The 25,520-nt window shown below is 40.3% G+C and overlaps 1 protein-coding gene and 1 long non-coding RNA gene across 8 annotated transcripts in view; one reads left to right on the top strand and one right to left on the bottom strand.

Annotated features, from left to right (window-relative positions):
* The window catches only part of LOC147015918 (uncharacterized), a 46,150-nt gene that overhangs the window by 3,037 nt on the left and 17,593 nt on the right, over positions 1–25,520 (top strand). For both annotated transcript variants that reach the window (XR_015049925.1, XR_015049924.1), the window contains exons 2-3: positions 7,208–7,287; positions 25,410–25,508. This is a non-coding gene — a long non-coding RNA (uncharacterized LOC147015918). The remainder of the gene's footprint in view (positions 1–7,207; positions 7,288–25,409; positions 25,509–25,520) is intronic.
* Positions 15,232–25,520, bottom strand: part of LCORL (ligand dependent nuclear receptor corepressor like) — a 238,576-nt gene continuing 228,287 nt past the window's right edge. For all 6 annotated transcript variants that reach the window (XM_085848529.1, XM_085848527.1, XM_085848528.1 and 3 more), the window contains one exon: positions 15,232–25,506. In XM_085848529.1, coding sequence (XP_085704655.1) covers positions 20,652–25,506 — 4,855 coding nt within the window. In that variant the 3' untranslated portion in view covers positions 15,232–20,651. The remainder of the gene's footprint in view (positions 25,507–25,520) is intronic.

The following is a 25,520-nucleotide window of genomic DNA, read 5'->3' as shown; positions in this document are numbered from 1 at the left end:
CTCCACTCACGAGGCTTCCTTGCTGAGAGAATCTACTAAGCAGGATCCACATCAAGAAAACAAGCCACATGTCAAAACAGAGCAGCTGATGCTCACGGACTATGCAGGAAGCAAATCTCATTTGAGTCCCACTCAGCAACTGCCCGTTGGATACAAAGTCCGACCAGTGATAGCCAAGGATTCTCCGAAGAGACTTGGTACCAAAGGAATTCAGTCTCTGTCTCAGATCCCTGGACAGAGTCCAAGTCACATCCGTAGAGCAAGACTGGAAGCACAAAGGGCCTGAAGACTCGGACTTTCAATCCTCCTGCACAGGTACTGGCAGCACCACACCCCATGAACCAGTGGATCCATGACTCCCCAGGCCTGACCCAGACATCCATTGACCTCTGGCTCACAGCCAGCAGTGACATGAATATCACTGCCAAGGTAAGTGAATCTCTCGGTGACCTCAACATCCTCACCACAAACAGGTACAGACAAGATAGCAGCATCCAAGATGTCATTGAAAGCCTGGATCTTAGTTTTGACCCAGAAAACCCGTAATCCCAGCGGCTCTGACTCCTCATTCAGCACTTCGAGGGCCCCCAAAAGGATATCCAGAGTCTCCGCAAAGATGACGGCATCATCTGCGAAATCAAGGTCAGAGACCTTGACATTCCCAAACGATGCACCGCAGCTTGATCTCTCCGACATCCTTCTCAGAATCATGTACATGTTGACATTCTGTAGAAAGTTCCATTGGTCTAATGAAAACCGATTTATCTGGAATGCAACTGGTGGTAGAACTCAGGTTTAGTGGCCATGTAATCCTATACACCCAAGAACATTGTAGAGTCATGCCATTTGGTGACGGATACGCTATGATGTGGGGTTACCTGTTACAATTGCAAACTTGACCTTGTCAATGTACAAGGTAGTCTGGCAGGCGAAAGGTAATTGTAGGAACATTTTGGATCATGTTCTTCTATATTTTGACAACAAACCACTTCTCACAAGACCTGCATTCATGGATGACAATGTCAGACCCACCATTTTTTCCAAACAATGCCATCACAATAATGTCCTGATCAGTCAGGATTCCTCATTTTAATTCAAATAGGGCACGTTTAGGACATTTTTGGATGTACATTGAAGAAAATAGACAGACCATCCTGTGCAGACTCTGGCACAGTTGGAGGCTGCTTTGAACCAGGGGTGGCAACTCCATTTGTATTTTCTCTGTCAGCTCTTCTTCAGGCGATAAGAATGGATGTAGCAGTCATTAATTACCCCATGCAAGGTGGGGTTAAGCAATTGGCTCATTCTGTCTGTCAGATGTCAGTCGATGATTGAGGAACGACTTAATTTCAATTGAATTTTATATTTTAAACATTGTAGAACACAAATCAGAACATGAATCGGAACACGAACCTACAGCTAGCATTACTCTGGTTCTGAGTTTTGAAAACCTTACGTAGTTGGACTATATTATAGTTGGACCTTACTATATTAGTTGGACCTTACCATATTAGTCGAGCGAGCGTACACACTTGCGGTACAGCAATTGCTTCAGTCTGTCTATCTGTCTGACAGTCAAAGAAAATTGTAAATCATTACAATCATGAAACTTACTCTTTTTAAGGACATCACAAAGGACACAAACAGGCATGAAGAACTAATTCAAATGTTAAATAAGGTGGTGTAAAAGACACTGCATAAAATTTATGCAGTCTTTTACACCACCTTTATGTAAAATTTATGCAATAAACGGTGGGAAAATTTTCATGTTTTCTTCCATAGCCTTTAAAAGTTTTATTTCATGTTTATTGAATTATATATTTGAACACTGCAGAACACAAATGGCCTTGTTTGCACTTCCAAAAACCTTCAGTTAAGCAGTCTCGACCAATCAAATTTGCCGCATGCTCCGAGAGTGGAGTAACACTGAGATTCAGACAAAAATTGCAGCACCTTGAGAAGCAACCACAGAGCTAACTTCATCCAAAAGATCTGTTTGTTTCGTTTCGCACCTTTTTCTTAAAGATCGTTCCAAAATAATTTGTTCAATTGAGAAGAGATTGCAGAAAGTTCAGCTAGGGACTGTCCTGTTTGAACGATCAGCTTCGCATGGTTGCCATCACGCCTGTAATTCAAAGTTCACGAAAAAAGCAAATATAGATTGTGTTCTGAAACGCAAAGTAAGAGTTGAAAAGACCTCTCCCATGTCCTTTTTCTCAAGACTACACGAGATAAGATGTTCCATGAACTCTCTAGTTATAATGGTGCTTACACACATTATTGACATTTTGATAAATTCATTCCGTTGTGACATTATTTGATGTCATTATTGATTTGGCTTGAGCCCAACATCACATGATGTGTTGCTCGTATCATATCCCCATTCTAAAGTTGTCGTGTTTTTTGATGTAAAACAGTGCCATTTACACAAACCCTCATTTTGTGATAAATAAAGAAATAAATTTCACAAAACCTTAGAATTGTTTTCAAGTCTATGGTCGAACAAGCATACCTTATTAATTTATGGATTTATTTTTGATAAATGTTACGGTTTCTGAATAACTTCCTCGGTGATTGCTACGATCCAGGAAAATGCAGGCCGTGCTTAATTTTTATTCCCCATGCATACATGTTGCTTGAGCAGACAAGAGGGAGACAAACAATATGGCATTATACTTCCTGGCACAGAAATTCAAACCGAATGATAGCCATTTCAAAACTCCCACAGACTCCACCAAAAAAAAAATTAATAGCCTGCAAAAGCAAAGTCAGAATGATGAATTTTGCTTTCATCAAACATGAAACACAGTATTATGAACAAGGTAATTTTTTTTTTTGTATGCATTGTCGAGACTCGTATGAGAGCGAACACACAACGCACAGAAAGGGGGGCATGAGGCAAGAGGGGCGGGAGAGGGAAGGACAAAAGGGTGGGGAACAAAGACATTCAGAGATCTGTGGAAGGGGGAGGGATGGGGTGGGGAACATGGGGTATACAAGATGGACATTACAGGGACTTTCAGGAAGGAAAGCAGGAAATTTGAAGGAGGTTGGTTTGGGGTGGATTCACGGGGGTAGAAAAGATCGAGGATTTGGATGGAGGAAGATAAGAGGTGGTGGTGAACAGCTGTTTTGGAGGCCTGGAGGGAAGAATGGGATTGAAGAGAGTGTGGGAATTTGTTCCAAAGGCAGGGAAAAAGAGGAATGAAAGAGTGAAGGTGAGCAATGATTCGTGATTTTGGTAGTTTTACCAGAAGGAGATTGCGGACCTTGAGCGCCCTGCGGAAATATCGCAGATAGAGCGGGGGGGGGGGGGGCGAGACCGGAGAGGAGTTGGTAGAAGACAGAAAGACCACAAACCTGCCTGCGGTGAGAGTGTGAGAGGCCCAAAGACTCAGCCTGACTGCGGGAGATACTAGTGATCCTAAATGCCTTGGTTTCCACAGCGTGAAGCCAAGAAAGGTGAGAGACAGGAGCACCAGCCCAGAGGTGTGAGCAGTACTCCATCAGGCTGCGGACGAAAACTTTGTATGTGGTCAGGATCTCAGGTGAGCCGAGAAAGGACTTTGCACGATGGAGGATTCCCAGTCGGCGACTGGCTTTGGAGGCCAGGTTGGAAATGTGGCTTTCCCAGGAAAGGTCATGGCAGATAGTGAGACCCAGAAGCTTGAATGAAAGGACTTCTTCCAGAGGATTGTTGAGAAAGTAGATGGGGGGGGGTTCTAAACGGTGCTTTCGGAGAGACATAGTGAGAGTGAGAAACATGTTCCACGTGTTGGACCAGTTTGTGATTTTAACCAGATCTGCAGTGAGCGAAGAAGCTGCTGCTTGCTGGTCTGAGAGATGACAGACAGTACAGCAGAGGGTGGAGTCATCAGCAAACAGATATAGAGGTTTTCCAGGGAGTCGGAGAGATCATTGATGGAAACCAGAAAAAGAACAGGGCCCAGAACGCTACCTTGAGGAACTCCAGCCTGGACAGGAAGAGGGGAAGAAAGAACTCCATTTAGGGCCACACGGTGACTGCGACAGGAGAGGAAGTCTTCGAGCCATGAGTGGAGATGGCCTGGGATACCATAGGAAGAGGGTTTAGTGAGCAAGGCAGGGTGCCAAATCGTGTCAAAAGCACGTGATATGTCCAGGGATACGGCTCTGATTTCATGTCCGGCATTGAGTACCTCCATCCATTGATGGGAGAGCAGAAGCAGCATATCCAGGGTAGAGAGACCTGGTCTGAAACCAAATTGATGATCGGAAATCAAGCCATTGGAGAAGAGGAAGGATTTAATGTCTGAAGCGATGATGGATTCCATAACCTGGCTGATTGGTCTGTAGTTGCAGGGATCTATATTTGCACCTTTTTATGTAGGACAATGATTGCTGATTTCCAAGCAGATGATCGTGAGCAAATGAGAGGGTGAATAGAGCAGAGAGAGGGTGAGCAATAGCAGAGGAGCAGATTATTAGGACACGTGGGCTGATGCCGTCTGGACCGGTTGCAGAATCAGTCGATGTTTGACAGCAAGCTCTCCACCTTGTCAGGAGAAAAGGACACAGAGTCCAGGGACAGTTGGGTGCGACTGGGTAAGGTGGGTAGAGAAAGCGATGGGTTTCGGACACAAGATTTCTATGCAAACGCCGAGTTTAGACATTCAGCTTTTTCACGTGCGGTAGCAGCAGTGCAGCCATTTGAGGTAAGGGAAGGGGTGGAGGGGAAACATACACCAGAAACAGATTTGATTAGACGATACCAGGATTTTGAGGAGGGAGAGAGGTTTGAGAGTTCAGACTTGAGATGAGAAAGATGTTGTTTTCTAGCTCTCCTGAGGGTAGATACACACTTGTTCCAAGCTTTATGGAAGGAAATGAGATTACCCTTAGATGAATTTGCTTTCCATGAGGCAAAGGCAAGTTGTTTCAGGACAACTGCCTCACGACAAGCTTCAGTGAACCAAGGGCGGGAGGAAGGTTAGGACAACTGAAGACGAGAGGGGATAAATCTGTGCATGAGGGAGAGCAAGTTTCTTTGAAAGAATTCTTGTTGAATGTTGAACAAAGAATGTTGGAGAAAGCAGCGATGGGATACCGAAAGTTGATGTTTTAGTTGAAACAAAACAATTGCAAACTGATAAAGCAGTGATTTGTTGGAGAAAGCGGTGATAGTTGATGTTATAGTTGAAATAAAACAATCGCAAACCAACCCCCCCCTCCCACCCCCCTCCCACTCCCCCAACAATCCCTAAAACTTAATTCTCTACGACATGTAGAAATTAAGTTCGAGGATTGCAAAGATTTTGCTGAAATGAGCTCATTCATCACAAAATCAACAACCTTATCAATCCGATTGTAATATACATTCTTGCTATGCAGTGCCTGGCTGCATCATTTATTCCTGACCTGATGTCAATTTCTACACTGATATACATATATCTATATTATACATGTACATTATATATGATGTATCTTCAACTGAAGAAGCAGCCTGGTGTTGGCTTAGCGGTTAGGGCGGTGGCGTGGGATCCTACTTAGCGGTTAGGGCGGTGGCGTGGGATCCTACTTAGCGGTTAGGGCGGTGGCTTGTGATCCTAGCGTCCTGAGTTCGAGCCCCATTGGCCACTGAATTAACACTCGGGAGTTGACTCTGTCTGTCATCCTTCCGAGATCGGCGAAATGAGCACCAGTATACTGGTAATAGGGGCACTGCATCAGCAGCATAGCCGCACTCCTAACCAACGATATGTATATATATATATATATATATATATATATATATATATATATATATATATATATATATATATATATATATATATATATATACATACATATATATATATATATATATATATACATACATACACATATACTTGCGGGGTAAGCTTACACATTGTAAGCAATAACAAACCGTGCTACCCCATTGTCTCGGGTCTCTCACCTGCATTTATTTATATTTTTATTTACGAATGTTTTCCGACAGTTCTGTGATTTTTCCCGGTGTGTCGGCTGCGATGTCCGTTGGCATGCAAAATGACTGTGATTCCCTATTGTCTCGGGTTGCTCACCTGCATTTATTTTTTTCATTTATTTATTTTCATTCGGTCATCTCTTCGAGCATGACCTAATAATATGGGTGTTGAGAGGAGAGGTGATGATCCGTCCGTCCGTTCACAATGAAGTTGAAGCAGGAGATCTGGTCATTAGTGATCCTGATAGAGGTCGATGAGCCTTACACGATGGTATGACTTTCAAGGTCACCGAAGGTCAAGGTCAAGGTCACAAGGCCTTTGAAGTTGCGAAAATGACGATTTTCAAATTCTATCTCCTCTGCCATTTCTCAAGCGATCTTGAATTTGATTGTAGTAAATGAATCTATGGGACAATATCTAAATTTGGTCATGCCGGATTTTCGATATTCGCTTTTGTTTTCGTGTCACGTGACTTCAAAGTTGGCAAAAAATGCGAAAATGACGATTTTCAAAATCTATCTCCGACATTTCTCAAGCGATCTTGAATTTGATTCTAGCATATGAATCTATGGGACAATATCTAAATTTGGTCAGGACGGATTTTCGAATTTCGCTTTCGTTTTTGCGTCACGTGACTTCAAAATTTGCAAAAACTGCCCTACCTTCAGGAGGCTATATATTCTCTACTGGGCATGGTAAAAGTTAGTGAATGGTATCATTGCATAGCAGCTGACCTTGTCTTTCATGTTCAGTCGAAAGAATACCGATATCTTCAAATACGTACACGTCACGTGACTTTGAATTTTGCGAAAACTGCTTCATGCAGTTGTAAAATGACGATTTTCAAAATCTATCTCCTCCTACATTTCTCAAGCTATCTTGAATTTGATTGTGGCATATGAATCTATGGGACAATATCTAGATTTGGTCGGGCCGGATTTTCGATATTCGCTTTCGTGTCACGTGACTTCAAAGTTGGCCAAAAATCCCTCCTGACCCGAGAACACTACACCCTAGTAACAGGAACTCATGCTTGTTTCTCGCAGAGATGACCGTCACTCTCGCACGGGTGTATTTTTTTCACGTACGCTTTCCAATGATTCTGTGATTTTTCCCGGTGTGTCGGCTGCGATGTCCATCGGCATGCAAAATTACTGTGCTTCCCCATTGTCTCAGATTGCTCATCTGCATTTATTTTTCATTTTCATTGATTTATATTTTCATTTGCGGATGCTTTCCAGTAGTTCTGTGATTTTTCCTGGCGTACCGGCTCCGATGTCCGTTGGCATGCAAAACTTCAGCTTTCTACGTCACCTGAAAGGTACCGAACTTTATATCAGTCAGTCAGTGGTTAGAATGAGCTTTATATATTAGATAAACATATACATAGCCTATCAGGAATATATCGAGGGGAATACCTGCTGACTTGTAGAGCCCCTCTTATTTCAAGAGAATATTTCAGAATTTTGCTATGGGATCCATCACCAGGCACAATGGACTTGTCTTTGAAAAGTACTCTGGGATTTTCAACGTTAACATGTGAATGCGGATAGACAAGACAGCAGATGTTAAAACGGGGATTTAGTCGGCCGGCATTAATTGGTGGACGTTAAAGATCTCACAGTGTTCTTCGCAAAGAGTAGGCGAGCTATCACCGGCACCCTGAACAAATTCCAAATCCCTGCTCCCTTCAGTCAAGCATTAGGGCTGGCTAAGCGGTTGGTGAAAGACTCGTGTCAAAACCTCTCCCGATACAATCTTCTCCTTCCGACCCCCCCGGATTATTCACCCACTCTCACTCTCTCCACCCTCTGAATACTTTTAATTGTCCTTCTGCCTACCCTATCAAGGATGTGCGTTTGCACGAACTCATGATCCTGAAATTTATCCTGCGTTGTATAATTTGAGGGTATGTAAGCTCTGTCAAAGAAGGAATTTGTGGGAGGGGGATATAAGAAGAAGAATAACATTTTAAACTCTCACAATATTTAGAATCACAGCCTGTGTGTACCAGTGCGGGTTTGGTACATGACGGGTGGTGTTTTGTCTTGTATATGTATTTCTTCCCTCCCTCCCACAAATTCCCTTTGTCTTCCCATTTTTACTTTCTTCTTCCCAGCATTCCATCTCACTCTTTCTCCTTCCACATCACCACTGACTGCATCGTTTCAGCAGTGAGGATAGGACGCAGGCGTGATGGACCGAGTGGCTAACTCCTGTGTCTGGGCTCCCTTGTGTGTGCAAATGAGTACATACATGTACACATGCATTGCAATAAATAAAAGGCACCATGAGAATTTCGTTTTATATTCTAAATGGCCATCTATTAAGTGCATATGCATGTTGGGGGCAGGGAGCTGCATTGGATGAAAACAAAATGGGAGGGTCGGAATTGTGGGCTGATGGAAGAGAGAAAGGTGGGTTGGGGAATGCAAAGAGCTGGGAGAGAAGGGAAAGGTTTCAAGGAAGGAGCTCTGGCAAGGAGGAATATGGAATTTATATTTTCTTGTTATCACATACCTAAAATAAATAGATACCCCTAATATCAGTTTACGTTAATTTCCAAGCTTACAATGGACTTTGACGCCCTCCAAGATATCTAATGGGATTACATCCTTTAATTAACATTGTACTTAAAAAGAACTGTGGCACCCTCTATGGAGGGTCAGTGGGATTACATCTTGGTGATGCCTAACAACGAAACGATTTTATCAAATTCATAAAGTTGCTGAAAATATCGACAATTGAGAGTCTTCTGTCAACTCCCATGGTTTTGGTAGATTTGATACCATTCAGAAGACGACAACAGTACATTCTTCACCCTCCAAAGGTATCCACAGTATTCAGAACAGGTAAATCCAAATAGAATTAACCAAGAAAAGGGATAAGCAGCAATTACTTCACACATGTACACCTCACCTCCCCCTTTCTACCGAGCATCATCCACAAAAGCACTACATTCAGGTATACCTAAATAGAGGGGAACAGGGGTAGAGTTAGCTGAATAGAAGGGTACAATGACAGGCAGAAATGGAAGGAGGAGGAGGAGGTGATTGGGACCACACCCTGTGCAGAGCGTTGGTGCTGCTTAAGCAGTCTCCTTGGTTATTGGGCACACTCCTGGACGGGTCGCCACTCCGACTCAGGATACCAGCATGCTGGCACTCATTTTGCCGACCTCGGAAGGATGACAGGCCGAGTTAACCCCACCTGGTATTAATTCAAGAAATAGAAGGTAGAGTTGGAATTTAATCGAGTGATCTGTGAGTGTTGTGCACACGTCTGTCAAGGTGTTGTGCACCGTGAGATTTGACTTTGCTGAGTTCTGTATGTTGTTTAGCATCCACAGGTCATCTGGACTAATACCCCCCCCCCACCACCCCCCAAAAGGAAGAAGATCCCCATATGTTATTATTGTTTATGTCTTTCATGTCATAGATGATGTACCTATTCACCACCAACCCTTTCCTCACTGCTTGCTTTCTCCTTTTCTGTTCTGTGGATGTCAAGTTGGAATGGGTTTGTGGTGTTGGTGGTCTGGGGTTGGGGGTTGTTGAAATGGTGATTGTGCTCGAGGATTGGATAATTGGGTTTGGGCTATGGATGTGGCACAGGCATGGTGGGCCTCCTGTTGTCCTTCTGCTATATTGTTTTCCTTGTACAGTATTTATTTTAATGGATATAAAAATGTGTGGTTTGAAATGCAAAAAAGGGCCATTAGTCTTTCAATGAATCTTTCCTTTTATGGCAGAATCCTAAAGACTGTTTTTAATTCAATATAACTGCCTTGGAAGCTTATGTGTGATTGACAAAGTTGTTCAGCTCTTCATACATACTCTTCCTCTTTTTCACATACATGATGTGCCAAGCTTCTTCAACCCTTCTACACGTTGTTTTCGGATGACTGAGTTCCTTAGGCCTAAGTCACATTTGCTCAACGGCGAGGATACGGCGGCCGTACGCCCTCTGAATTGACAAACGTGCGGCGGCCGCAGAGTTTCTGCGGTGGCCTCAGGGTGGCCTTATGCCATTTGGCTATCTTTCACAGGCCGTAGGGGTCGCTGTAGAATTATAACGTGGAGTTATAACTTTTTTTCATTTCTACGTTCGCCGTAGCAATTCGACAAGCCAAAAAAAAAAAAACCGGTAAAAAAAATGAACCCACTCGTTACCGTCCGTCTGGCCGCACGTTCGCCATAGGGCCCCCCTGCGGTCGCCTTGCGGGCACATTGAGGCTACCTTGCATCTGCCTTGAAAATCCTATGGCCGCCGCAGAGCCCCCTTAAGGTCACCGTGCGACATTAAATTAAAGACCGTACGGCAACCCCACGTTTTTGTTCTCCACAATTTCTAAATATGCCGTGCGGCTCCCCGAAAAAAAAAAATACATATGTGACTGCTACATTGTGTGACCGTGGAAATACTGCAGCCGCCGTATAATTAGGGTTGGGCACACATCAACTTTTTCTCTGTTGTCCCGTTGAAAGGAGTGTTTTTATGGCCATTTTTCACGCTGATCACGAATCCGTTGAAATTTTTGACCTAGGATGATGTCTTGCTCCTTTCAACGGGACAACAGAGAAAAAGTTGATGTGTGCCCAGCCATAATATTACATGCCCGAGTAAGCCATAATTAACAAATTTTACCTGAAAAGTGGGTAAATTTGGCGGCCATTTGGAATTTTTGCATTGTACCAACCTAAGACATCATCCTATGTCAAAAAGTTCAACGGATTCGTGATCAGCGTGAAATTTGGCCATAAAAAACACTCCTTTCAAAAAAAGTATGGTTGTATGCCCAACCCTAGTATAATTGCTAGTGGCCGTAGATTTTGGAGGCCCCATGACCGCCGTAGCAAATGTGACTTCGGCCTTAGCAATCATGGTTTGTCGGGACAGCCATGACTGAAAAAGTATGGATGTAAAAAATAAACAAAAATACACCCGTGCGGGAGTGACGGTCATCTCTGCGAGAAAATATATAGCCTCCTGAAGGTGGGGCAGTTTTTGCAAACTTTGAAGTCACGTGACTCGAAAGCGAAATTCGAAAATCCGTCCTGACCAAATTTAGATATTGTCCCATAGATTTATTACCCACAATAAAATTCAAGATTGCTTGAGAAATGTAGGAGATAGATTTTGAAAAGTCATTTTCGCATTTTTTGCCAACTTTGAAGTCACGTGACACGAAAACGAAAGCGAATATCGAAAATCCGGCCTGACAAAATTTAGATATTGTCCCATAGATTCATATGCCACAATCAAATTCAAGATCGCTTGAGAAATGTAGGAGGAGATAGATTTTGAAAATCATCATTTTCGCATGAAAATCGTCATTTTCGCATTTTTTTGCCAACTTTGAAGTCACGTGACACGAAAACGAAAGCAAATATCGAAAATCCGCCCGACCAAAATTTAGATATTGTCCCATAGATTCATATGCCACAATCAAATTCAAGATCGCTTGAGAATGTAGGAGGAGATAGATTTTGAAAATCGTCATTTTCGCATGAAAATCGTCATTTTCGCATTTTTTGCCAACTTTGAAGTCACGTGACACAAAAAAGAAAGAGAATATCGAAAATCCGGCCGGATCAAAATTTAGATATTGTCCCATAGATTCATTTGCTATAATCAAATTCAAGCTCACTTGAGAAATGGCAGAGGAGATAGAATTTGAAAATCGTCATTTTCGCAACTTCAAAGGCCTTGTGACCTTGACCTTGACCTTCGGTGACATTGAAAGTCATACCATCGTGTAAGTTTCATCGACCTCTATCAGGATCACTAATGGCCAGATCTCCCGCTTCAATTTCATTGTGGACGGACGGACGGACGGATCGTCACCTCCCCTCTCAACACCAATATTATTACGTCATGCTCGAAAAGATGACCTAATAAAGGAAAAGGGAGTGACCAGGCTTACCTTTTGTTTTCACATGATGTATGTACAATGCAGTCAGACAACGTACAAAGAAGCCAGGCCTCTTTCTCACTTTCAATCGGGACAAAATGCCCCAAAATCTTTGTCTACATGTATGTGTTGAACAGGTGTCTACTGGTTCAGGGTATACAATACAAGCATTGCAAAATGGCTGGTATACATTGTTTAAATGTTTTGACAAAGCAAGTTTTCTCCCGAGGCCAGGGACAACTGCAGTTGCACGTTCCATCGCAAAAATGTACAAACAAAAGAGATAAAATTGTTAACATCGTCTCTCAAGTGTTCCATCGCTATCACTTTGTGAAATCTCATTTGGGTTTGTTTTATTTTTTATCAAGGACAAAGAGGGTGAAAATGTCTCACCCATGATATGGCCAAAACCAAGGATGTATATGAATCGGTCTAAATAAACCAAAAAAGTCATTCATTTTTTCCAAAAACAATTTATCGAATAAATTTGGTCAACAAATGAACATCCATGGTTTCATAAAACATGTTCAATCCCATCGTGGCTCAAACCCAGGACCAGAACGTTCAGAGATGAACACGCTAAAAATCTGAGCTTTTCCCATCAGAGGGATCCTATATATTTTTTATCTCCCTTAAAATTATTTAGATATCTCAATTCATAAATTGATGTGGGTTATGCTGAGACAAATGTGGATGTAGGAGCACCAGATACATCTGATAAGCCATAAACAAGAAGCTTCAATAAGAACAGAGTAGGGAGAGAAAAAATGGTATGGAATTGGAAAAGGATTAGATAGGGGTTCATTCTCTCCCCTTACTTCTTGAATCTGTATAATGAGTCCATCATGAGGAAATCTAACTTAGATGACATAGAGGCTAGAGTTTGGATTGGGAGAAGATGTATCAATAATCTAAGCTATGATGACAACACTACTCTGTTGACAAAGTAATGAGGGCTTGATGAAACTGCTGCAGACAGTGAAGAAGGAAAGTGAAAAGCTGGTCTTTATTTAAACCTAAAAAAGATAAAATCTTGTCGATTGAGAAGATCGACGTGCTCAGGTTGGCAGATGATGACGTGGAAATAATGAGGAGTTCAATCTTCCTGGGTTCTGAGATTTAAGCGAGTGGAAAATGTGGAGGCGAAATTAGATAGTTGGATAGCATTGAGGAGAACAGCAGTGTCAGGATTGTCAAATATCTAGAAAGACAAAGATGTGACGAAACAAACCAAGAGGAGGTTGGTGAATGCTCTGGTATTTTCAGCTGTAATATATGGATGCGAGTCATAGACAGTGAAAAATAAAGAAAGGAAGAAGATTGATAGTTTTGAAATCTGGTGTTTGAGACGAATGTTAAACATTCCATGGACAGCAAGAAGAACAAACAAATCTGTGCTTGAATAAATGAGACCACCATGAGAAGTGCTGATGCTAAAACAGAAACTGTCATGCTTTGAACACATCATGTGTGCAGAAAAAAAATGTCTCGAGAAATGAGTTATGCTGGGTATGGTTGAGGAAAAAGAAGTGGCAGAGCTTGCATTTGCTGGATGGATGGGGTAAAGACTGCAACCAAACTGGCTCTGCCATAGCTTCGGGAAGCAGTGCAGGTTAGGGATGTTTGGAGACATCCAATCATGAGTGAAACTTGAAGTCAGACGACTTGACGGAACGAGACAATCATTTAGATATAGTGGAGGGGAAATGACAAAGATATCACGAGATAAGAACCAAAAGATCTGTGAAACATTTTCACCATCTGGAGTCGGCAAGACATTTGTAGATTCGATACTTTCATCTTTAATCAAACCCTCTCTCACTGACAACTTGGTGAGAATTTTATAGCTTAATAAAATGCAAAAATCACATCAGCTTCTAAAGATGATAAATCACCTGAGATTGCACTTTCATTTCAGGGTGCATGAAAAATAAATACCAATGGAAGAAAAAAAAGAAGTTTCTTTTTCATCATTTCATTTTGAATAGAAGTATCATGATTGAAACTACTTTCAGCTCAAAATAAAGAGGCTGTAATGGTACAAAACATTTGTCAAATGTGACCAAAGTACACATCAATAAATGCAGACCATGTGATCACTTGTGCACAATCTTTATTTCAAAAACAAAGCAATGCAGAGGTTAAAATATAAACAAAAAAAAATCTCAAAGCGGAGTGAAAGAAATCAGTAGATAAGCAACAATTTTTGTTTGTGTCTGTGTGCATATATATATATATATATATATATATATATATATATATATATATATATATATATATATATATATATATATATATATATATATATATATATATATATATATATATATATATATGAGGCCCCAAGATGAGGAGTGATGTAAGCAACATTTTTTAATGTTATGATGATGATAGGCTCCGATGATCGGGTAAGGGTTAAAATAGTGCGATATTGCATTAACTCCAAAATAGCCAATGTGTTCCTAACATCACTCCTCCTCGTGGCGCCTCATATATATATATATATATATATATATATATATATATATATATATATATATATATATATATATATATATATATATATATATATATATATATATATATATATATATATATATATATATATATATATATATATATACAGGGTGGCCTGAGTCACTTTACCCCTTCCCAGTGAAGCATTGTTCTTGAACTCTTTTAATATACAGGTTTTATTGTACAGTACTTACAATAATTAATTTGTCATTGTATCTGTATGTGCTCCCTCATTCTTCTGAGTCAGTGTTTTTCCACATACCATAGCAGGCGAGGGGCGAGGGCAGAGGGGAAGGGACAGAGGGAAGTGCGAGAAATTTATCAGGGGTAAAGTAACTTTCGGGCTACCCTGTGTATATATATATATGTGAAACATCAAAGAGTGGAAATGCTAAATTACCTTTTCCATTGAGCAATGACAAACAACATGTAAATAAATGTCAAAAGCAAATAATAAACAAATTTTTGTGTTGGAGAAGTTGCATTATCATTCTCAAATAATGTGCTCTATAACAAAACAATACAAAAACATTTCTAGTTTGCCAAGAAGTAGAAAGACTCCACTAAACTTTGATGTGATAAATATGATCGGCTGAAAAAAGATCAAATAGCTGGAGTTTCAACTCATATAGATTGTTTTTTTTAAAAAAAGGCACAAAACGAGAATGCACAGGACCCATGTTTACAGGAGGAGTTCAAAAACTTCAGCAAACAAGATACTCACAATAGCCCAAGAAATGCTAACCATGTTTTTTATTTTTCAAAACTCAAGCAAAATTGAGGAATTATTTTTATTTTATTAAATATTTAAATTCAAAGTGAAAGGTAATTGAGAAAAACGTTTTTCTTTTTTATTACGAGCTGATATATTAATTAAGCATGGGCATTGCGATGGTATGTGATAAAGATGGGATGGGAGGGATGTGAGAGATAGCAGGACCATTGAACAAAACACCAAATCCTGTGATGGAATTGTGCCAGAAGTGTCACTCAACAAGAAAGGAAGACGTTATCCTCCATGTTGAAAGCTTTGAGAAAAGTCTATTTTCGAATGGGCCAAACAATAAATGTTGGAGTTGGAAATAAATGTGCAACAGAGTGAGAAGAGATAAGAAAGGGAAAGGACCAAACAGACAGATGCTGTCAATACAATATATATATATATATATATATATATATATATATATATATATATATATATATATATATATATATATATATATATATATATATATACACACACACATACAGTCATGCGCCGCTTAACGACGTTCCGGGCAATGACGGATCGCATATACGACGGGTCTGCCAGCTCTTAAAAAAAAAAAAAAAATGTAGCTGAAAAATTCCTATCGCCGAGTGATGTAGCCTCGTATAAAAATAGCACATACAATTATGTACACTCTACAGAATATAATACCTCATAATGATAATAAACAACGACAGTGTGGCCCTGTTATAATGCGATCGTTGAGATCCATAAAATGTCATCGCGAAAAAATAAGGGTCGTGCTAAATCGGGATTCAAGGAAATCGGCTTTCAAACTGAATCAATGTTTCCACGTTTACCTTCCAGCAAGTAAATTACCTTTGAATTGAAGAATTCCGCGAATAAATCGTTGTTGTTCGTCAATTAAAACAAATTTATTTTAGTGAAGCTTTTCATGTTGTTGAAACAATCGCACTGTTCCAAAAATATATATCACAATTGACAGGTGCTCGTTTCTTCATTTGTAAATTATAACATCGATGCAATGATTACGTATTTATAAAATCCAAACGCTAATTATTCACCTTTCTATAATCGATGCGAGAGGAGGTTGTAAGCTGCTGCTAACCACACTGATGGCCGTCATGAACTGCACAAAGGTAAATCTAACGTGTCTTCTGTCTCTTGGATGTGTGTTACAATTGCCGACAGTATTCAGTACAGTAACATGCTGTACAGGTTTGTATCCGAGGAGCAATAGGCTACAGCATATAGCCTAGGTGTCTAGGTTTGTGTAAGTACGATGTTCGAAAACGAAAAAAAAAAATGATGTTCACACAACGACGACGTCGCTTAATGACGCGTTTCTCAGAATGTAACTCCGTCGTTAAGTGGTGCATGACTATATATATATATATATATATATATATATATATATATATATATATATATATATATATATATATATATATATATATATATATATATATATGAATAAATAAATGTCAGTGTGTGTGTCTTCTGCGTTACTCCAAAACAATGAAACCGAGCAGCCTGAAACTTTGCATGCATCCTAAGGGAACTCCAAAGGAGTGCAAGAGTGAAAATTGGGTATTTTGGTTAATTAAAACACCCCTTTTGAAGATAATTAATGGCTTTATTTCATTATCCTTTATCACAGGCTCATCCTCGGTTACCTCGCTCTCCCTCACTGGGGTTTGAAGGCCCATCCTTGGTCATCTCGACCTCCCTCGCTGACGTCTTAATTCGCCATTTGGTTCGGCCTCCTCATTAATGCGAGTTGGACAGGCCACAATTGTTTATTAATGATAAATTAATGATATAATTAACCCTAACCCTAACAAATCAAATTTTTATTTTCACTTTCCTTACTCACATCATCAAATGCTTCATCTACACACCTACAAATCACTGTATACATCGCTTTTGTAAGTGCTATAGTTTTTAAGTTAAGAGCTTTGGGCAATTTCATGCATTATATGATGCAATTTTCCATGATCTACTCACATGGACAAATCAAAATATAATTTGAGTTTGGAGGATTGGATAAAGTGGACTAAATAACATGAAATCTGGAGTGACATCTGAAAACGTTAAGAAATCGGCAATGTGTAGTTTTTTGCGAGTACTTGCCTTTGCCAATCAGCTTGCTATCGCTTGTTAAGCCAGCTGATCCTTATCAACCATTTCCACAGAGTGCTTGATTGATTACTTAAGCCAATTGCTGAGTGCCGTGCAGTTGACGGCGGTATAGTTCGTGTCCTGATTGGGATGTACAGTCGGCATTTGCTTCACAAGATAGAGATACATATGGTTAGATTTGGATCTGCAAAGGGACTCTCTACGGGTGTGTGTGCACGCCTGCATGCTTGGGTACAAGTTTAATCCCGTTTTCTTATGATGATGCGTGGTGGAGGTCTTAACTTTTAACCTCAGCAGCGTACGAGCGATCACGTTTTCCTTTGTCCTCAGGATTGTTTCCAAAGAAATTGGTTACTTTATATGAACCAGGTATGCTTTACAAAGGTTTAATGTGGTATCTCTTTGCGAGTTTCAAAGCAAAATGTATTTGATAACACCCGATTTCTGAGCCGTTTGCCATATTAATGTGTTTTCTAAATTAGAGCCAAATTTTTTCCAAATTAACAGACACATGACTATTTACATCTGTTTATGAAGAATAATGTATATGCACATCTCCTTGAAACATCTGAAATTGTAACATTGGTTTTTAAAATTTGTTTATTGAAATTCCCCCAAAATAAAGTTGTATACAGTAAGTACTGTAGTCAGTAATAGCACATATCTATATAAATATATATATATATATATATATATATATATATATATACATACATATATATATGTATATATATATATATATATATATATATATATATATATAAAAACTTTGACATTTCTTGAACAATCGTGAGCATATTGGTCCCATGAAGTTTTGAACTCCCGTCACAAGCCACGATTGTCATAAGAGGTCATAAGGTCAACGCTGTAAGTAAAATGCCTCAAATGCTCTTGTCCTTGGATTTTGCTCTTTGTTGAAAAATATATTAATTATTTATTTATTTAATCCCATGGCACCGATAATATTACAGCAGCAAAGAATGGCACCGGACATGTCCGTTTGAGGTCATATGAAGAGTAGATCGGCAGATAAACGTTCAAAATGTCTTCTCAATAATAGCAGCATATACAAGCCTTTCATAAAAGTAACATTTCTGTAATTGTGTTTCAAGAATACTCGAGTTGAAGTATTCAGTGTAGACGGTGCTGAACGCATGAATAGTCAAGACAATCTTAAAGGCACAAAGCACTTAAACAAGCAAAAGTATACAAAGCACTCAAACTGCCCCCCCCCAATAATTCCCCCAAAAAGTTTCCAAGGACATTCAACGGGAAAGAATTATGTTTATAAATCTTTGGTGAAAGTTGACAGTACAATTCTCATCTAAACTCAATATCAAACAATGGTGATGATGTTATAGGAATTTAGTAAATTATACTGTGCATATTACTTATATTGTTTGCATAATGTATACTCGAGGTATCCCGAAAATCGCAAAAAAAATAAAAATTTGGTCATTTTGATTGTCAAATAACTTATAAAAACTTTTTATAAACAACTATATAGATTTGAAGAATTGATTCATATTTTAAGTTGCCAAAACGAATGCCACGGCACAGGAATGTATATGCTGCCCCAACTGTCCACCAGGCAAGGTTGACATTTTAGGGAAAATAATATACCAAATAAAGTTTGCTGTATGACCTGAAGAGTAAGCTTCAACATTTGTCATAAATCACACCTGACATCATTATATGAAAATAATAATATATTATAAAAATTCAGTGCACAAAACTCCCCCATAGGTTGACCCGTAAGAAAATATGCACTCAATGGTCAAGGCATAGCCAAGGTATGTAGGCATAGCCAAGGTATGTGTCTGCGTGGTATGCTTTGTGACCTCATCATCGATTGCATGCTTCAACAATTCAAGTCAATTTGGTCAAAAAGATGATAACAAAAAGAATCACCTTCTGGATTGGAAACATCTCATGCATCCCATATGGCATCTCGTTTCCAGAAAATTAAAGTTTAGCTTCGGATAACCCGAATGAGGCAACAAACTAAACAAATCTCTGCAAATGATGAAGAGCAAATGATTGACGAGAACTAAAAAAATCAACATTTAAAAAAATAATAAAAATAAATCACAAACAGAAGACAAACCCCCCATAAGTAAAACAACGAAAAAAACAACACTTTGGTTTAAAATAAATAAATAAGTAAAGGATTAACATAAGAGTATAGATTTCTTAAGACAGACACACACACAGACAGACACAGACACAGACACAGACACAGACACAGACACAGACACAGACACAGACACAGACACAGACACAGACACAGACACAGACACAGACACACACACACACACACACACACACTGTGCCCCACTTTTAAACAATCATAAGAAAGCAAGCAGTGTGTGAGAATTATTTTTTTCGAAACCTCACTCACGCCTCTTACAAAAGATTTGTATCCCTATGCTGATGTAAAAAGAAAAGAAAAGTGTGTACGATTATGATTATCCAATGTACTTGCATAGGGTTTGTACATAAGGCACCTTGGGAAATCTGTGTTGACCGACACGTCGAGGTGTCAAACAGTAAAATCTCAAGATTCTTCTGTTTGGCTGCATCTGTGTTTAAAAAGTCTTGCAATCACAGTGCATTGAAAACTGGCAAAATTATGCCAAAACAGTCTGCAGGACCACAAACGAACAAACAAATGAACAGTGCGCGCAATAGCCTGGACAACCATTGTTTGGTGCCACGGAGGACTCGTCAAACCTTTTCTAAACGGTTCTGACCTTACGTACACATTTTATTTGAGACAGTTCTTACCATATTGCGAAATCACTCTCGAATGTCAAACGGTTTAACACCTTCGATTAAAAAAACAAACCCTGATCACTCCAAACTGCTCCATAATGGTGCACACTTGTAGTGTGGCAAGTATTTGTTTTTTCAGCAGGATTCGTGACACACACAGAGAAGTCGGGTACTAAGTGGTCAACAATAACTATCACTTGCTCCTGCAATAATGTGCATAATATTATTTCACACATGCGCTTTTAGTGACAGTAAAATTCACCTTATTTATCTTCCATATGCATATAAATACATATGTTAACACCAAAAAGTAAAAACTGCCAAAAAGGCCATCATGGTTTACAAACCACGATTGGCAATTGGCAGGGATTTCAAATACATCATTTAGAAACAGCACTGCACCTGTTAAAACTCCAGAACGGGTTTCTACGTTTGAGGATTTATGTTTGCGTCACTTTGCACTTTGGAGTACCTCGTGAGTGTCCATTCTGCTGTTCTCTCTTGTGCATAAGCTTTAATTTGGTCGAAGAGCATTCGCTAGGCCGATTGTGCAATTCAAACACATGAATCTTCACATGGTCTCGGTGCTGTGGACATTCTACATGAACTATGGCTGAGAAGCCATGCTCATAATCTTCGATGAGCAGTCATCGTTAAGCAGTGCCTTTAGTTCCCGTGGCAAGCGCTTGCAGCGGCTGGGCACTTTCCGAAATCGTTCAATGTGCTTGGTTTTGTACTTGCGCATAAAGTGGGTCCTTAATTGGTAAGTAGAGCTGTATGTCCTCGGATGTGACTTGCTCAACAGGCTCTTTGTGTGTCTCCCCGGTAGCCGTGCACCTGTGGTCTTGCTCATCATGCTTCTTTTATCATCTTTTGGGTGCAGCACAGCATTTGTGAATAATCGCCGAGAGGCCTTCTCCACCTCGGAGCGTCCCATGAGTGGATGGGCCGCAAGCTTGGAAAACATCTTCATGTTAGGACGTTTGCTGTCGTTTCGACTTGAGTCACGAGGGAGAGGTTGATGTGGGCTCATCGCAAACTTCATCTGTTTTACTTCGGAACCAAAATCAGGTGTTGCTTGACAACACCATAACTTACATTTGCATCTGGCCTCCTGTACTACAGATATTGGATCTCTGGCATTGGCCTTTGAGATGACCTCCAAAGAGTGGGTCTCAGTGGTCTGCATTAACCATTCACTGATCTGAGGCAAGCAGTAATTGGTGCTAAACAGCATTCGCACCAGAGAGTTGGTGCTCTGAACTTTAGATTTTCTATGCTTCTTTCTGGAGGATAACCAAGCATCTTTCATCATATTTTTGCACTTCACAGTGGAGCATTTTGGCTTCTTTCGCAATTGTATCCAGCCTCTGTTGAAATTTTCGTATTTCTGATTTAGATAATCTTCTGCATTTTCCAAAGTAGGTGTCAGCACAAGATGTCGGGTTGTAAATGTTAAGCAATTCTGTAGTTCAACTCCAGTGATTTCTGGAGATTGACAAGGTGGAAGGGCCTTTTCCTCTGTGCATTTATTAATTTTCATACATTCTTTTGGTGTATTGTCATGTTGCAACCCATCTGACGGTGCAATTTTGTTTGCAGTTCTCATTTCTTTTGTCAGTAAGGTACTAGGATCTGTGGTCCCAGTTATTAAAATCGTAGGCTTTGTACAACTTACTTCATCCATTTTGTCAACATACCCTTCGTGTTGTTCACCGATTTTACGATCGATTGATGCAACTGTGTCACTTGCTGCAATGGGTTTGTTTCCGTGTTCAATAGAATCGGTCGAAGGAACATCAGTTGTCGTCTTCAGAATTTTGCAGCCACGGTTTCCTCTTACTGCCAATATTTTACATTTTTTGCTTAATGAACGACGTTTCTTCATCCTCCGCAACTTAAGGCACGCTTTCTTTGTGAACTGGACAACTTTTGCAGGTGACAACTTTTGTGATGAAAATTTTCCATTCTGGTCATTAATAGTACAGCATTCTGATGACAGCACCTCTTGGTGGGTTTCAACTGGTTCTTCATCATTGTTGTGCATCATCTTTGGCGTATCATTTATGGTGATGTCGCTCTTCGTCACAGTTTGCATTTGATCTAAAGACAGCTGGATACTTGTCGGTACAATAGTTTGCTTTTGTGAGTAAATATTGCTCACGCCTTCTGATGTTCCATTTAGTGGTGTTAGCATGGCACGATGACAAACCAGAGTCATGTGAGGTAGATCAGATTTGGTGCATGAAGAGAGTTTGTTTCCATCTTCAACAAAATCGGTCAAAGGAACATCTGTCGTCGTCTTCAGAATTTTGCAGCCACGGTTTCCTCGAACTGCCAACATTTTACGTATTTTACGTTTGTTACTTTTTTTACGCAATGATTGACGATGATTCTTCATCCTTTGTGAATTGGTGCACGTTTTCTTTGCAAACTGAACAACCTTTGCAGGTGACAACTTTTGAGACGTGAAATTTTCAATTTCACCATTAACAGTAGAGCATTCGGATGACAACACCTCTTGGTGGGTTTCAACTGGTTCTTTATCATTGTTGGGCATGCTATTTTGTGGATCATTTCTGATGACATCACTTTCAGTTCCAGTTTGAATTTGATCTGAAGGCAGCTGGGTAATTGTTGGTGGAACATTTTGCTTTTGTGAGTCAATACTGCTCAGGCCTTCTGATGTTTCATTTAGTGGTGCTGGTATAGCAGGTTTAAGACCTGAAGTAATGCGAGGTATATCAGATTTGGTGCATGAAGAGGGACAATCCCCTGAGTTTACTCTATTGTCATGCAATGAGCCAAATAGCTTGTGGGAACCAGAATTTTTCTTCTTAGTGGCAGAGAGTACAACCCGAGAGATTTTGTGGGTTGTTTGAGAACGAAGTTTCATTTGAAACTTGCTGTCGTCCTCGTGGTGCTGCACCTCCACCTGAAGTTCAAGGTCAAGTGAAGCCTTATCCAAAACCGATTTGACACCGATTTCATCCTCGTCACCATTTGAAGATATTGTTGAAAACTTGTCAGAATTAACATGCATCTTTTTTTGAGGCTCACAAGCCTCCGGTGTTTTTGTACCAAACCGAATTGTAGGTGCTTCTGATGCAACGTCCTTAGTGGATGGCATGCCATCGAGCAAGCGATGAGAAACACTCTCCATCTCTTGAAGTACGTGTCGTGGACTTGGTCTTGAACCAGATTCGACTTTGAGGCATGCTTTCAAATGCAGTTGCGGCTGTGGATCAGCTTCTGCAAGGACACTATTTTTATCCTTTTCTGATTTCTGGAGAACTGTTTCTTCTGGGGTAATATTTGTTTCCCAATCTTCAGACTCACAACATTTAAGTGATGCCTTTGAACCAAAATGAGAGTGCTGATCTTGATCTTCTTCCGGCATCTTTTCTTGCTTTATGAACTGATGGTCTCCAGGTGCGTTTGCATCAAGGTGATGTGACAAATCTTGCTTAATGCATCTTTTATCTAAAGGGAGCAAATTATTATTGGAAGACTTGTCAACAGTATGCACAGGAGACAATTTTGAAGGTGCAACTTTTTGATCAAGTGCATTTAACCATTGCTGCTCTTTATTCAAATCTTTCTTCACACAATCATGTTTGACATCACAGGGGTTGTTTGAATGTGTGTCAACTTTTGTGTCCATAACACATCCATTCTCTGTGGGAATGTTGTTTTGTAATGAAGAATCTGAAATCCCATCACAATTGATAGTCGAATGATCTGGATTTGACAATAATTGGTGAACACTGTTGGATGCTGTGGTTTTCGGAGTACCGAGTAACAACCCCTCATCACTGTCTGGTAAGCAAAAGGGAATTCGCTTCACAATGTCATGTTTTAAATCTTCATCACATTTTGACGACTCGTGCAGCAATACCTGAGTGCCATGTTCATAAGTACTACCAAACGATGTTTCTTTTCGAGACAGAGCGCTCAGCTCATCACAACTTTTTGTGGTCCACACACAAGCCACATCTGGTGGATATGCTGGAAAAGTAGCAGTAGTTGTGCTCGAGTGTGGAATTGCAGCACACTCAGGGTCCCTGCAAAAGTCTTTGCACTGCTGTAGGACCTGTCCACTCTTTTTATTATACATTTCTTCTGGTTCTTGAGATGTCTTTGGAGACACTACAGCTGGAGATTCTCCAGTCTGCAGACTACCTGTTTTTACCAAAGGTGACTGTCCTTTTCGCAAAAACTGTGTTTGCACCTCCCAGTATTCCTGATTGCTGATGTATCCTCTAATGCTCTTGCGGGCTGTTTTTGTTGACCGACAAGTTCGTTCTTTGGACAAAGATACCTCTTTATAAGCATTACTGACATAGACCACATCGGCTTCCTCATTTTCTGCGGTGAAATTGCGAGATTTGAGGGGCTTGCGAGACCAACATGGGAGATGCCTTGAGAGCAATGCAATACGTTGCTTCAGGTTTTGCTCAAGTTTCTTGGTCGATGCATTGCACAGCCTTTGATTTCTTGCTCCTTCGGTTTTCAAAGGTCGACCACTACTATCCATATTACAAGGCACATCTTGCCCAGTATTTAAATACATTTCATCATGCAGTGCAGTCTGCTCACCTGAAGCCAAATGCACTTCTTTTGTTGCCCTCAACTCAAAACCTCTCCTTCTCTTGGGAACCACTTCTTCATCCTCCACACTTTCCCCCTTATCGACTCTTGCATCAGCAATTTCATTTTGATTTTTGGTACAATCATTATCTGTGAGGTATGGTGCAGGTTTGAGGGACTGGGGCTGTGCATCACTGCATTCCAGCAAGGGCTCTAAAACACCCAAACTTTCAGAAGTGCTCGTCAGAGCAGTTTCTGTGATAGAATTCTTTAATTTCCTCAATTCTTGGTGCTTTGATGAGGTGGTACTGTTGTGAACACCCAGGCTTGAGGTCACATTGATAAGTTGATCGTGATCTTGTTCTTGTTGTTGGAAAAGTTGGGGTGGATGAACGTCAACATCATTGCGCCACATCTTGCATCCTCCATCACGATTATCCTCAGATTTCAAAACAGGAGAGAGCTGAGGGGGTGATGGGCTCCTGGAGGTATCACAAACATTTTGCCCATCATCTTTCTGGCTAGTTGAGCAAAAACTTGACAGATTTCCCATTGGCAGACCTGTTTTGTGTTTGACCCTTTTTGAAGACAGCATCAATGCATTAAGTTTTCTTGCCATTGGTTGCAGTTCCCATTTACATTTTGATAGTGATGTAGTGAAATGGCAAGTACCTGAAAGCCTTTTAAAGGCTTGCTGTTTTTCCTTCCTTTTTGGTTTGACCTTGGAATTTTTATGACACGCTGATAATGGTGCTACCTGCTGCTGTCTCAACAGGAGGTGGCGCAACATGCTTGCAAGAAGGTACTGATGAGGTTTGCACAACTTGCTCAGGAACTGGTGCAGAAAGGAGTTTTGTCCACGTTCAAGGAAACTGTAAGAAGAGGG

Source organism: Eptatretus burgeri, chromosome 12 (genome assembly GCF_056783735.1).
Source record: "Eptatretus burgeri isolate ZD-2024b chromosome 12, Ebu_testis_v1, whole genome shotgun sequence".
Lineage (NCBI taxonomy): Eukaryota > Metazoa > Chordata > Myxini > Myxiniformes > Myxinidae > Eptatretus > Eptatretus burgeri.
The sequence above is the reverse complement of the archived record's forward strand: the minus strand, read 5'-3'. Positions and strand labels throughout refer to the sequence as shown.